This window comes from Rhinatrema bivittatum, chromosome 4 (genome assembly GCF_901001135.1).
Source record: "Rhinatrema bivittatum chromosome 4, aRhiBiv1.1, whole genome shotgun sequence".
NCBI lineage: Eukaryota > Metazoa > Chordata > Amphibia > Gymnophiona > Rhinatrematidae > Rhinatrema > Rhinatrema bivittatum.
Genome location: NC_042618.1, coordinates 375,320,086 through 375,333,794, shown reverse-complemented (window position 1 = coordinate 375,333,794; position 13,709 = coordinate 375,320,086). Strand labels below are relative to the sequence as shown.

At 49.3% G+C, this 13,709-nt stretch overlaps 1 protein-coding gene across 1 annotated transcript in view; it reads right to left on the bottom strand.

Moving 5' to 3' along the window:
- The window catches only part of IL17RB (interleukin 17 receptor B), a 50,293-nt gene extending 37,896 nt beyond the window's left edge, over positions 1-12,397 (bottom strand). The window contains exons 1-2 of the mRNA XM_029597508.1: positions 12,278-12,397; positions 11,776-11,800 (exon numbers count right to left, since the gene is read on the bottom strand). Of these exons, the coding sequence (XP_029453368.1) occupies positions 11,776-11,800; positions 12,278-12,397 (145 nt within the window). The remainder of the gene's footprint in view (positions 1-11,775; positions 11,801-12,277) is intronic.
- Positions 12,398-13,709: the final 1,312 nt, after the last annotated feature.

Genomic DNA, 13,709 nt, shown 5'->3' with positions numbered 1-13,709 from the left:
GTATGAGCTGTCGACATGTCAAACGGCCCACATCATTACCACCCAAATGAATGATAAGCCATTCCGGGGCACCCCACCGCTCAATATTGCCTTGCAACAAATCACATAGTTCATCCCATTTGAGCCCCCCTTTGCCAATCCAGCGCACTTGCATGTCCTCAGGGGTCAGATTCAAATGCTCGCCGTAAGGCCTCTTCTTGGCACGACGGTAGGCACGATGGATAAAGGAATGACCCACGATCCAGGCACAATTCCTTGTCAACACCTCCCCAGCCCGATCTGCAAGACAAACAAACATGTTAGGCGCCGGCAAACTCCCGGATCCCCCAACCTGAACGCCACTATCCCCCGACCCGAAAGCCACTAGCGCCGGACGTAAATCCGAAACGCCTCCGACTTCCACCGCCCCAGGGCCTTAATCCGGGCTGTGGACCAGCCCATTTCGGCCGCCGAGGTAGCCGCCCCGATGCGAAACGAATGCGACGAAAAACGGGCCGCCTCCCACCCAAGGACCTCCACCACCCTGCGCAGCACCGCACCGAACTGATAGCGGGTGAGGGGGGAACCATCCGCATGCACCAAGAAAAACCCCTCCACCGGCGGGCGCACCTCCAAGTACAGCAAAGCCAGCCGCACCGGACATACCAAAGCGCACTCCGCCGGGATCAAAGAAATCCACGCGCCCTTACCCCTTTGATCAGTCTTAGAATAGGGAAGCCGCAAAGATACACTCCGGGCAAACACGCTCACGTCCCCCACCCGTAACCCATCGCGCCAATCCTGAGCCACCCGAGACCGCGCCACCAACTCCCCGATCCGCAGGGCGCCAAAAAATGCCCAGGAAAAGGATAAGCGGAATAGCGCACATTCGTACTCCGAACTACATACCCTGCTAAGCCCGTGGGCCAACACGAGCAAGTTACCATACCGGATCGGCAAACGCCTGTCCACCCGTGCGCCCCCCCCCCTGCCCCACCCCTCCAAAACTTTCCTGACCAAAAAACTGCGCAGGGGGTGTTTGCACCCTTCCAACTTCTGGAAGAACGTAAAACCCGCAAGGTGACTGCGTACAGACGCCAACGAAAAACCCGCCCCTTTTGCCCACAAAATAAACTGTAGCAGGGCCGGCACCCGCACCCGTCCCCCCTGCCATCCCAAAGCCACCAGAAAACGTGTCACAACTGCATTCCCTGCCACGTAAGCTCTCCAAGTCGCTGGGGCCACAGAGCGCCGTATCAAGTCCCATGTCGTATCTTGACCAAGTTCCATAGGTGGGCGGGGACCCGCTCCCCATCGCAGTCCGCTTGGGGCGCAACGGCCCGGAACGTGTCCCACTTAAAACGAGAGAGAGCATCAGCTATGACGTTTGAAGACCCCGGGACATGGCGCGCCCGCAGGCTAACATTCAACTGCAGACATAACAAAACCATAACCCGCAAAAGAGCAGAGACGTTACGGCACTTGGCAGCCTGCCTGTTGACGACTTGCACAACGCCTAGGTTGTCGCACCACCATACCACACGTTTATTCGCCAGGTAGGGCCCCCAAATAGTCCAAACTACTACGATCGGGAAGAGTTCAAGGAAGGTTATATTCTTCACAAGACCCCCGTTGACCCAGGAGGCCGGCCATGGCTCCGCGCACCATTTTCCCCGAAAGTACAAACCCAAACCCGACGCACCCGCAGCGTCCGAATACAAATCCAATTGAGCGTTGGACACCTCAGGCTCCATCATCAAGCAGATCCCATTGAAGGAGCGTAAAAATTCTCCCCACACCATCAACTCCTCTTTTACCGGGCGCGACACCCTGAGGAAGTGATGCGCTGACCGAATCCCAGCCGTTCTGGCCGAGAGACGCCGTATGAACGCCCGGCCCATAGGTATCACACGGCATGCAAAATTTAAGGAACCGATTAATGATTGCATCTGCCTTAAGGTCACCTTACTCGCTGCCCGCACACTGCTAACCAACTGCCGCAACTTGTTCACTTTGTCCTCCGGCAGGCGACAAACCATGGCCATGGAATCCAGTTCAATGCCCAGAAAAGTCAACCTAGTCACCGGACCCTCCGTTTTATCTGCCGCAATGGGCACTCCAAAACGCTCCGCCGTGTGCAGGAAACCTTGCAACTGCCTTTGGCAAACATCCTCCCCCCCCGGACCGACAAATAAAAAATCATCCAAGTAATGCAGCGAAGCCTCGCACGCGGTATGACCCTTCGCTGCCCAGTGAATAAAGGAACTAAACGTTTCGAACAAGGCGCATGAAATCGCGCAGCCCATGGGAAGGCAACGATCTATGAAGTAGCCGCCCTCGAAGTAGAAGCCAAACAAATGAAAACACGACGGGTGGATCGGGAGCAATCGAAAAGCGGACGCGATATCCGCCTTGGCCAACAAAGCTCCCCGCCCCGCATTCCGCACCAAAGTAACAGCCTCGTCAAAAGAAGCATATTTTACCACACACGCTTGCCTCGGGATAAAATCATTAACCGACCCCTTTTTGGGATGCGACAAATTCAAGATTAACCGAAATTTTCCCGAAGCCTTTTTCGGAATCACAGCCAACGGTGAAACATGCATCTGCCGATAGGGCGGGCTCGGAAAAGGCCCGGCTATCCGGCCCTGTGCAATCTCCTCCCTGAGTTTCAAACGGGCCACCTGCGCTAGCTTAAGAACAGATCTAGAATTACCCACCCCTCCCCCGTACCCCGGACCCACGTATGGGATACGAAACCCATTGGAAAACCCTTCCCGTAAGAGCTCAGCCGCAACTCTATCCGGATACCTGCTCAAACCCGCGACTAGCGCAGGCACCAGAATGGGGGAGTCGGCCTTGCACTCCAGGACGGACCTACTTGGTGCCTTTACCAACCCCCCCTCCAATCCCCTGTGAACACTTAACGGCCGAGTGGGCGCCGCCGCAGGTGGCGCAAGCATGCCGGAACTTGCACTCTGGAAACAAACAGGTGAGCTTGTTGAAGCGCCAGCATATGTCCCCCGCCCCCCCCAGCTCCTTTGGAGCTAGGTTCGCCACTGCGCGCTCCGAAGCCACGAAAGGACTGGGCCTTACCCCCGCCTCCCGGCAACACACCCCCGGGTGTATGCACCCCTACCCCCGCTTGACTCTTCCGGGCCATCCCCGCACTTTTGTTAGTCATCTGGGTCAACCAGAGGTGTATGTCCTGAGCACCCCAGGACATAAACTTGTTCCCAGCCATCTTATCCCGGAACTTCTCATCGTAGTTGAGCCAAGCCCAACCTTCATAATCCCGGAAAGCCCCTAGGATACTGTCGGCATAGGACAGCAAAGCACCGTACTGGGAAGGGTCAAAATGACTAACTACACTGGCCAACCTTAAAAAACCCCGCATCCAGTTGACTATATTCTTGGCTACGCGTGGGACTGATCCACTCCTTCTAAGGCGTTTCTTCGCCTTTTTGGATAACCGTTTTCCACCTCGCCGCCCCTCTAGTAACTTAAAGATATTAACAAATTTTCTCCTCCGAATACGCTTCACTAATCGAGTAGGCACCTCTTCCCATAACTCTGAGAGGGACGCCACCGCTGGTGGACCTACTTCACATTTGGGACCCTCCCCTAAGGTGGCTCCCCTACTCGCCCGAGACCCACTGGAACTAGTCCCCGAGGACGAGGAACTTCCACTAGAATCACTCCGCGCTCTCCTGCCACGGCGCACAGAACTATCCTTACCCGCATCCACTTGGGCGCTGACATCCTCCGCATTGACCGGTCCCGGGCCCTGCCTCGGTACTTCCTGTCGCTCCGTCTGTCCGGCAGCCCTCGAGAAGCCATGTGCCGCTCCTAGGGCCGATCCTTCGTGGGCCCGCCATTGCTCCCTGCTCGATGGACCTGGGAGATCCTCATCTGCAAAAGAGGCAGGGAAGCCCTCCGCACCGCGATGCCCGGGCCGACGTTCCCCACCCGTGGCCTGGGACACGCGAGCAGGTGGAACCCTGTGCTGGTGCTGCCCATCTGGCAGACCCTGCGCTCCCTGGAACAGCAGGCCCCCTGACGGCAAGCCCTGCTCAATGGGGCCCTGCACGCTGCCGCCCCCAGGCCTTTGAAAAACAATAAAACCCGCACTAGCCAAGTGCCCAAGAATTTCCGCCAGGGCAGTAGCCGTGGGAGGCTGGGAGAAATTCCCCAGGGGCATGGCAGGCAGGTGCGCAATGGCGGGCATGACTGAAGGAGCATCCGAGCCACGGGAGGCGCTGGGACCACCATCTCTCGCATGACCCCGACGGGGGGCACTGGACCTGCGGCCGCTGTGGGCGGAACGCGCCCTGGGACGGCAAGGGGGAGCTTGCAGGGCAGAGGGGGGCTCCGGAAGGACCGCGCGCTGGCTCGGCGTATGGCGACCGACCGCCTCAGGCAATGGCAGTGGAGTGGGTGGGCCAGCTACAGGTGGCTGGGCCGCATGAAACAGGTCCCCCGGGGGGGAAAGGAGGCCTTGAGGAGACAGGGACCGCGGCATTGTAGAAGGCCGCGATATGTCCTGTAACGCGACACCCACGTGGGTCGGAGGAAGGGATTGGCCCAAGGCAAGGCCAAAGTGGGAGCCCGGGCTATAGGGGGGGGACACGGGGTCAGGCTCCGGGCCGCTCTCCCCCGATTCCGCATCCGCGGGAGCCGGCAAGCACGGGAACGGCGCATGAAACGGCGGTGGGGTGGGGGAAGGGGGCCGCAATGCAGGCGAGACAGGCCCACTCACCCTTGGCTCCGGGCTCCGGACCTCCGGGAGGCTGTGCGAAACTCGGGCCCCTCCTCGCCGGGCTCCCGCCGCCGCCGTAGCCGCCGACGTTGTCCGCGCGGGCCTCACCCTGGTTTGAGCCGGCCGCCCGCCGCGAGTGCGCCGCATTTTGGCACGGAAACAGCGAAACAGGAGAAAAACAACCAACCGGGCGGAAAAGAAAAGAATAAAACCCCGGCCGTCTGAGAAAAAACGCCGCACAGGAGGGAATCAGGACAGCAGCAAGCACGAACCCCTGCTTGATCCGCTGCCTGGTTCCCAACTGCCTCGCTCCCTGCTCTACCCCCCTTCTTACACCTAACCCTTAACCAATGGTGAAGCAGCATTTGAATTGCCGCTTCCTCATTGGTACCCCTCTCTAATTTTCCTTTTGCCCTGCTTACTCCCGCCCCCCGCTCGCCGCCTCCCGCGCTCGCGCCCGGGTTACCTGCGGCGACGCTGGACTAGCCGTGTCGCCTTCTTAAAGAAAATTGTACAGATTGCCCAGGACAGATAACACAGCCTGACTCTTCTCAGTCTTGACAGTGACCTGAAGCAAAAGCAATCAAAGCTTTTTTATTTTTCCAAGGACTGGAAGCCTTCAATCATTCACCTTCATAAAAAATCACTAAGTTCTTGACGTCACTATTTTTGGAAGCGCATCACGAAGCCCCTCAGTAGAATGAGTGCACACTGCTACTGATGTGCTTCCAAAAATAGTGACGTCAAGGACTTACGTCCTGCAACAGCTGTGTATTTAAAGAGAGTTGACGTTGGCTTCGGTTCCTCCGTTCGTGTGAAGAGACGGCTGAGATGATGAGTCCAGACTGAAATGGCACATATTTCAACTTGATAAAGAATTTTCACATGCCCCTGAAGAAGCACTGCTGTTGCGAAACATCGGCCGTGTTGGGCGTTACTTAGTGATTCTAAGAAATTGTTTTTGAACATACTTTCTGGACTGGGAATTAAAGTAAAAAAATATATTTTGGAAAAAAAATTTTTTAAATTATTTTGGATGATTTTTGAATAGTGCAATAAAGTGATTTTTTATGAAGGTGAATGATTGAGAAGATTGGTTGGTTTCGGTTGAAACATATAGCATCAGGCTTGCTGATGCCTTCATTTAGGCTTTACTAATATTCTGATTTACAGTTCCCATTTGGTTTTGATTGGATTTCAATTACTCAATATTGATTGGGTTAAACCTTTCATCAGGGCATGAAAGAAAGGTAAAAATGTTTAATGCCATAAATGACTGCTTCATGGAGCAGTTGGTTCTGGAACTGACAAGAGGGGAAATCGCTTTAGACTTAGATCTCAGTGGATTGCATGGCCTAGTACAAGAGGTAACAAGGGTAGGCCACTTGACAATAGAGATCATAATGCAATTATGATGTGGGATGGGTTTTTATTTGTTTGGTTGTGTTTTTGAATTTCCTGTGATGTTATGTTGTCCACCCCCTTGGACAGGTGCTTCCTGGGACTTTCTACCGCTGGCTTCATGTGCCGCAGTCCCTTCACAGTCTCTTGCTTCTGCCATCATTCTGAGGGGGATACTGTGCAGAGCTAGGGGCACTAGGCTGGAAGCATAAGCTACAGCCCTGAGCTTATGATTCCAGAGTGGCTCCCCTAGTAAGGCTAGAAGCGCTGCGCCAGGGTCACAGTAGGTTGCTATTTGATCTGGGCTGACGAGGAAGTTTAAAGGTATTGGGAGGGTTAGGGCGGCCCGGGAAGACACATTTTAGTTGAATTTAGACAGGACTGGGGAGCAGGCAGCAGGAGGTTTGAGGCCAACACCGAATCACATAAATACGTTTCCTCAACAGCATGTTCAGCTCAGATAGGGAGTGCGGGTTAAGTGATAGGGCCACCTTGCCCTTATCTGGATACAGGTAGCCAGATAACTTTAATTGAGGGTATTCAGTAGAATATTTATCCCACTAAATATCCAGATAACTTATTCACGCACTGATTTACTGATTATTGACCTCTATATGATTTATTCTTTATGTGAATTTTATGGGTATTTCCCTCTGGAATCAGTAGTGTGGATTTTATGTTGGTAATAATGTTTGCTTCATTTCTTCCACTGTTAAGCGTTTATTACAACTAGTACATATGTGTATATGGGAGGTTTATTTTTTGTATTTTAGGCCATTATGTTTATTGTGTTTCATGGCACTATATATTTCATTTTCATTTATTTTTTCATTTATTAAAATGTATTAATTGTCTATCACAAACAGGCCTAGGCGATATACAATAAAAACATACATAATATGAAATATCATACACATTATCAACAACAGATTTAACAAACAAAAATACCTTTAGTTTCATAGAAACTAAAGTATTCTCAGTACCTTATTCAAGGTAATCTAGATAATGCTTAATACTACATATCTCACAGTTGCATAGGATAAGGAAATCATCTTGCCTAATAGACTTTAGAATACACTAAAGGCACGATGGAGTAGGAACATTTACATTTACATTTACATTTTTTCAAATTGTCTAAGGAACGCAGATCAAATGGAATAAGATTCCACAGAGCTGGTGCAGCAATAGAAAATGAAGTCTCTCTGGTGAAATACAAGAGTGCTTGGCGCACTGAAGGTATTTCCAAAAGATTCAATTGAAAGGATCTTAATCCTCTTGTAGGTTTATAAATGCGCAACAATGCATTCGACCAATATGAAAAATCTGAATTGAGGAGTTTGAAGACGATCATAGTGATTTTGAAATCAATTCGCTCAATAACTGGTAACCAATTCATTTTACATAAAATTGGTGAAATGTGCTCAGAATGTTTCGTATGAGAAAAAAGCCAAGTGGCAGCATTAAGCAGTAATTGAATAGGATGTAGTGTAACCTTAGGTAATCCTATATAATGACTATTACAGTAGTCTATATGGGGAAAAATTATCGAACGAACAACTGTAAGAAGATCATGATCAAACAGTAAATGTCATAATCCTGCAATGAGCCAGAGTTTGAAGAATCCGGTTTTGATTAGAGATCGGATCTGTGGTTTAAATGAAAAAGTCACATCAAGTAAGACGCCTAAACTCTTGATATGTTTAATAAGAGGGAATAAGATATTATCAATACAAACAGCATCTTGAAGAGGTGTAGAATGGGGATGGTGAATTAAAAGAATTTCAGTCTTATTGGTATTTTATGACAATTTTGGTTGTACACCACTTTGGGCAGTTTATTAACTTGGAAAAGTAGTATATAAGTTTGTAAATTAAATATAAAATTGATTAAAGCATAATGATTACCACCTCTACTGTGTTACATTTGGCAGTCTATGAGAGGTCCCTGTGAACTGCCACACCCACCCCAGATTGCCAACGGCCTCCTCCCATGACGGACTGCACACACACCCGCAAGGCCCTGCTCCGCTCACAGCTCTGATGCCATCTGCATGCTGTCCTACTCTGGAATCCTCCCGGACCCCCCCCCCCCCCCCCAGGCGCGTGCGCACAGTGCACATGGATTCTTAAAGGGCCCGTAGTGGGAAAAGCCCCACGGCACTCTCAGATGACATCACCTGCCTGGGATGTTTAAGTGCCTCACACACTGCCACTCACTGCCTCAGGGAAGGGTCTCCTGCCTTGAGCGGTGCGTGTTGCTCCTGCGTTCCTTAGTGCTCCTGCTTGTTCCTGTGTTTTTGTGTTCCAGCCTTGCCTTGCCTGGCTGGCCTCATCCAGTCTTGCCATATCCAGCCTGTCTTATCCAGCCTTGTTCTGTCCTACCTGTCTTGTCTAGCCTTGCCCTGCCCAGCCGTCTTGTCCAGTGTCTCTTGTATATCTTTGTCCATCCTTGGCCTGATTTCTGATTCTGGCCTTTCACTTTGGACCTGACCATGATTACCTGCCGCCTGGGCCTAACTTCCTCTTGCCTTACACCTGACTCTGCTTGCTTGCTGCCTGTCCCGGTGCCTCCAGCTTGCTGCCTGTCCTGTGCCTCCAGCTTGCTGCCTGTCCCGGTGCCTCCAGCTTGCTGCCTGTCCTGAAATCTGCATGCCCTTGGACTCTTGCTCTCTGTGCCACCCTAGGGACCCATCTAAATGCTGCCAGCGGCCAGAACCCAAGGGTTCAACCTGTGGGGGGAGGTGGCTGGTATAGGTGAAGCTCCAGTCTGTCCTGCTTCAGGGAGCATTCACCAGCTGTCAACACAGGCCTCGTAGGTTTGTCTGTGAGGTTGCATCAACTGCACCACAGCATAAAGGGCTCACTCCCATGACACTCATCACATACTGGACTGGTAGGCCATTTCAGGCTTTGGCATCTGTCTCTTTGATTCTTACAAGAACACCCAGTCCAACACTTGGGTGACTTTCCATGTCTCATTACCAAGTTTTCCAATAATCCACGCAGCCACCAAAGTCAGCAAGGCCATTGTCCACAGTAAACATCTGGTCTCCCCAGGCTTGTTGACATTCGGGTTTTAACCATGATCACTCTGTGCAGATTGCCCCTTCTTGAAAGCCCAATTCAGTCCTACCACTGCTGTTAGGGCTGTCACTGCTGCTCCCTGCATGTAATCCCGCTGTTTGTCAACCTAGCCACCCCTATGGCCAGCGGTGTCTAGGTCATGTTTCCATCATCTTCCTTCACTTTCTTGCAATGAATGATATTCTGTTTATCCCATACCTTTCTTACGTCTGTTACAGTTTTAGCTTCCACCACCCTCTCTGGGAGGGCAGTCCAGGCACAGGCACCAATTCTGTGGATGCAGTGGGTGCTTGAGCACCCCCCAATATTGAGCAAACTTATTCATTGTGACAAGGGTGATATAATTTGGGTTGAGTTTAGCAACCCCAATTACTTTGAAAAGTTGCCTCCTACGATCCCAGGCTTCCAATATCCATTTGGAGAAAAAATGTTTCCCAACAGAATGGGTGGTAGCAGCCTGGAATGCCCTTAAAGAGTGGGTGATGGAGATTGAAATGATAAATACCATCCCCTCAACTTCAGCCCCCCTTGCTTGCCTGCCATCACGTGGCTGTCGTGCTTTTCATTTACGAAATTTCCATGCCCCCTTTCTCATCCTCCCCCCAGGGTTTATTGCTGCTGATAAGTCCATTGTTGTTCAGGCAGGGGAAGGAGAGCAGCCTTTTGTCTCTTTTAGGTGGTAGGACTAGACTTTTTAGTAATGGTTTTTGCAGATGTCCAAGGAGAAACAGAAAAAGGTGGAAGGTGAGAGGAGCAGCAAGTGACATGGTCAGGACTCAGAACAGCTAATGTGGCAGGGTGGTACAGAATATTTTCCCATCTCACTGTGTGTTCCTCACTTCTCAATAACCATTTCAGTCAGACAAAACCAGCAGTGCCATCATTTCTTCCACTCTCCTGCCTCTTAGCACCACCTGCCTACTCTCAAAACTTTAGGGAGCAGGAAGAGACCTGTTTGTGGTAACAAAGAGAACAGAGAAAAAAAAAAGCAAGAGGAAAACCCTTGCTCACATGTAGAGCTGCATCAGAATGGCAAAGTGTATGCAGAAAAAAAAATATGAAGATGAACATCAAACTTTCTTACCAGCATGGAAGAGTTTGTCTATTTTTTTTTCTTGTTGAACAAAAGTGAAAGCCACTGTGCCTTAAATGCCAGACTTCTCTGTACAGATCAAGTCTTCAAACCTACAGTGCCCGTTCATTATAAATGACCCTCACATTGACAAAGAATTTCCAAAAGGTTCTGAACTCCAGTCATTAAAACTCAAGACCTTGCAAAAACTCAGACAAAAAAATCAGGCAGGGGCATTCACACAATTCCTACTAAATAGCATGACTGATTGCCAATGCAAGAAAACCATACTCAGAGGTGAGTTTGTAAAATCCCACAGCAGCAATGTGGTTTCTATTCTATCATCTGAGAACAACCAATTGCAAAGGAAAGTGTCAGAACCTCAATTCTCACGTCACAAAGCAGAATGCAGGATCTCCGATTTAAGTAGTGATCTCGAGCAGCTTCATTCACACCTTTAACATTGTGAATAAACCTAACTACTGTATTGTATTGGACAAGTCATGTGACATACAAGCTAAATCTCAACTGTATTTGTGCAACCATTTCAGACAACTGTGCAATGAGAGAAGAATTTCTTCTCATTGTGTCACTTTGAGACAAAACTGGTGGTATGGACATTAAAGAGGCATTAATGTCCATGATCACAAAATCCCACCTGCTCTTACAGAGGGTTACTGCAATTATCCTTTATGTTTTTGAGTTAATTTCAGTTTCTATACATGTATATGATTATTTTAACCTGTTGTCATCCACTTTGTGTGTTTAGAAAGGCAGAATAAAAACATCAGTAATAAATGAATTGCAACAGATTGGATGCCATCCATGCAGGATCTGTAGATGGGTGAGAGAGGCGCTGTAAAGCTGCTGATGCTTGTACTGGATTTGGACTTCACTGACAGTAACTGGGGTCAAAACAACTTAATTTAGATAAAATATGAAATCTGTTTTGGAAATTGTCAACTATATTTATACTCATGCAATCAACCACAGACAATAAAAGATGGTAATGGATGGGCTCAATGAGGAAGATTTATTTGAGGACCTGGTGCTTCACTGTGCTGTGCACTGGCTTTTGAGGGGTAAGATAATCTCTCTGGTTTGTTGGATGTCATTATTCATGAAAGCACACAGGAGTAAAGACATGGAAACAAAATTTCACTGCCTGATTGTGACTTCTTACAGAGAAGTCCGAAGTGCCTTTTGCCCATTTTCACTGGTAGGCTCTTAAGTTATTTTCCTCCCCCCTCAAAGGAAATGATCCCCAACCCACCTTCTTGAGAAAGTAGAGAGAAGGTGTGTAAATAATACTTGCCCTCAAGTGATGAAAATCTTTCAGACAGAACCTTCTTCAGGTGACAGGTATTTTTGACAGATCTGTGGTTATTTGCATGTATCAAGGTATTCATTATGAAAGACTGGTTTTAATGAAGTAAGCTTTACATTAAGAAAAGTAGTTCATACATCTAATTTACACTTACCATTATGTGACATGCAGTTAATGGACTGCAAGAAAAGAGGTGACAGGTATTACAAACCAGCAAACAGAAGTTCGATGTAATTGAAATTGAAATTTACAAAAATAGAGAAGTGAGGTAGCAAAATCAAAAAGCATAAGTCCAAAAAGTTGAGAGTGAAGCAGTCCTTTATTTAATGTGAAATAATCAGAGCATTCAGTATAAAGTTGCAAAAAAGCATAGGTCCCCGGACACGTACATGTTTCGCTAAGAAGCTACAAACCCCCCCCCCCCCCCCCCCACATTGTTAAACTGATACGGTTCTTGAGGAAATTTTGTAGGGATAGAAATAAATTGTTTCAACTGGCTGCTTCACTTCATCTTTTTCTTAAATACTACAGATCCACTTTTTAGCTTTAGTTTTCATCGCTGAGAACAACTAAAGGATAATAGCGCAGAGCAGGTCAGAGGGTGTGTGTGTGTCTGTGAGTGAGTGAGTGAGTGAGAGAAAGAGAGAGATTCTTACCTGCTCTTGCTCAACTTCAGTCCTTGTAGCTGCCGTCTCGGCTCCCCTCTGCCTATTCTGACCCCACTGTGTCCAGCACACAGTCACCAGCAGCACTCTCACGATGCTAAACTGGGGCATTGTTGCACTGCCAGCATGCCACAAACTCAGCACCTCTTATAAAATCCGAATAGGTGGTAGCCAGTGACTGTTTAAGCTCCATCCCCTCCCGGTCCCTCCCATTTTGTGGTCTGCACAGAGCAGAGATAGGCATCAAGAAGAACTGTGCTGGCCGGTCCCTGCCAAAAGGGAACCCTGATATCTGCACCAAGAATTGGATCAAGTGGCTTACAGTGTGCAGCACGCTCGTCCTGTGCCGAAAAAGCCTCAGCTTAAGGGGGCTCCAGTATCAACGTTTCTATGCCTATGCAAACAATTTTAGCATAAGATAGCAGAGTAAAGAAAGGGCTGCATTCAGTTCTGCTTCTTGATTCATTTATGAGAGGCTTGGACTGCTGGAAATTTCAATAATCTGTCTTCAGCAAGGATACCGTTGGTGCCTAAATCCATTTCCCTAGTTGTAGGTTATGGTGTATTGTGTTCTGTTGTTTACTATTACTGTGTAACTACTATTGCACAGAAATAATGTGTAATTATTGAATTTGTCACTTTAAGGTCCAGTTGTCGGCCCTAACACGCGCGTCAGCCATGTGGTGGCGGCGGATCGGCGCCGGTAGGGGGGAGGGGAGGGGAGAGTAGAGAGCAGGCAAGCTAGTGGGGGAATTTGAATTCCCCCATCGCGGTGCCTCCCCATTGGCGAGGGCGCCGCAAGGGACATCGGGAGGTAGAAAGTTATTTAAAGGGCGGGGCATCAACGGGCGGCCCGTTTCCCCCTGCTGGAGCCCTGCCGAACTGCTTCCCTCCCTCCCGCCCTTATATAAGTTATAGTGTTCTCGGCTGGTTGCTGTCGCAGCAAAGGGGGGAGGTTCTCCCGAGCCTCGCTATGGCTAATTGGGCTCGACGGGTTGCCAGTTGGGGGGGGCTTCAACTGGCGGGACAACACCCGTCGGGTGGCTTGGTTCGGCTTGGCTTGGCTCCTTGCTGGCCGGTGGCGGGAGCTGGTTCAGGTGGCAGGGTGCTACCTAAACAGGATTCGGCCAGGTGGCTTGCAAATGGTTATCTTGATGGCGGGTGGCGGATAACCACTGTTATATATTTATATTATAAGGGCTCGGGCGACGGGTTTCTTAATAAAGCTGCGGCCTGTTAATTCCCATAAATGCTTCTGTCAATTTGTAAATATGTGTGAAAGGGCAGTGAGAGAAGGTGTGCGCAGTGCGGACTGTGGACTGTGTGTGTGTTATGTATATGCTGTAAATCATTCCGAGCAGTTTTCTGACAAAGCTACTAATTATATCGAACCAATAAACAAATAATTAAAAAAAAAAATCGC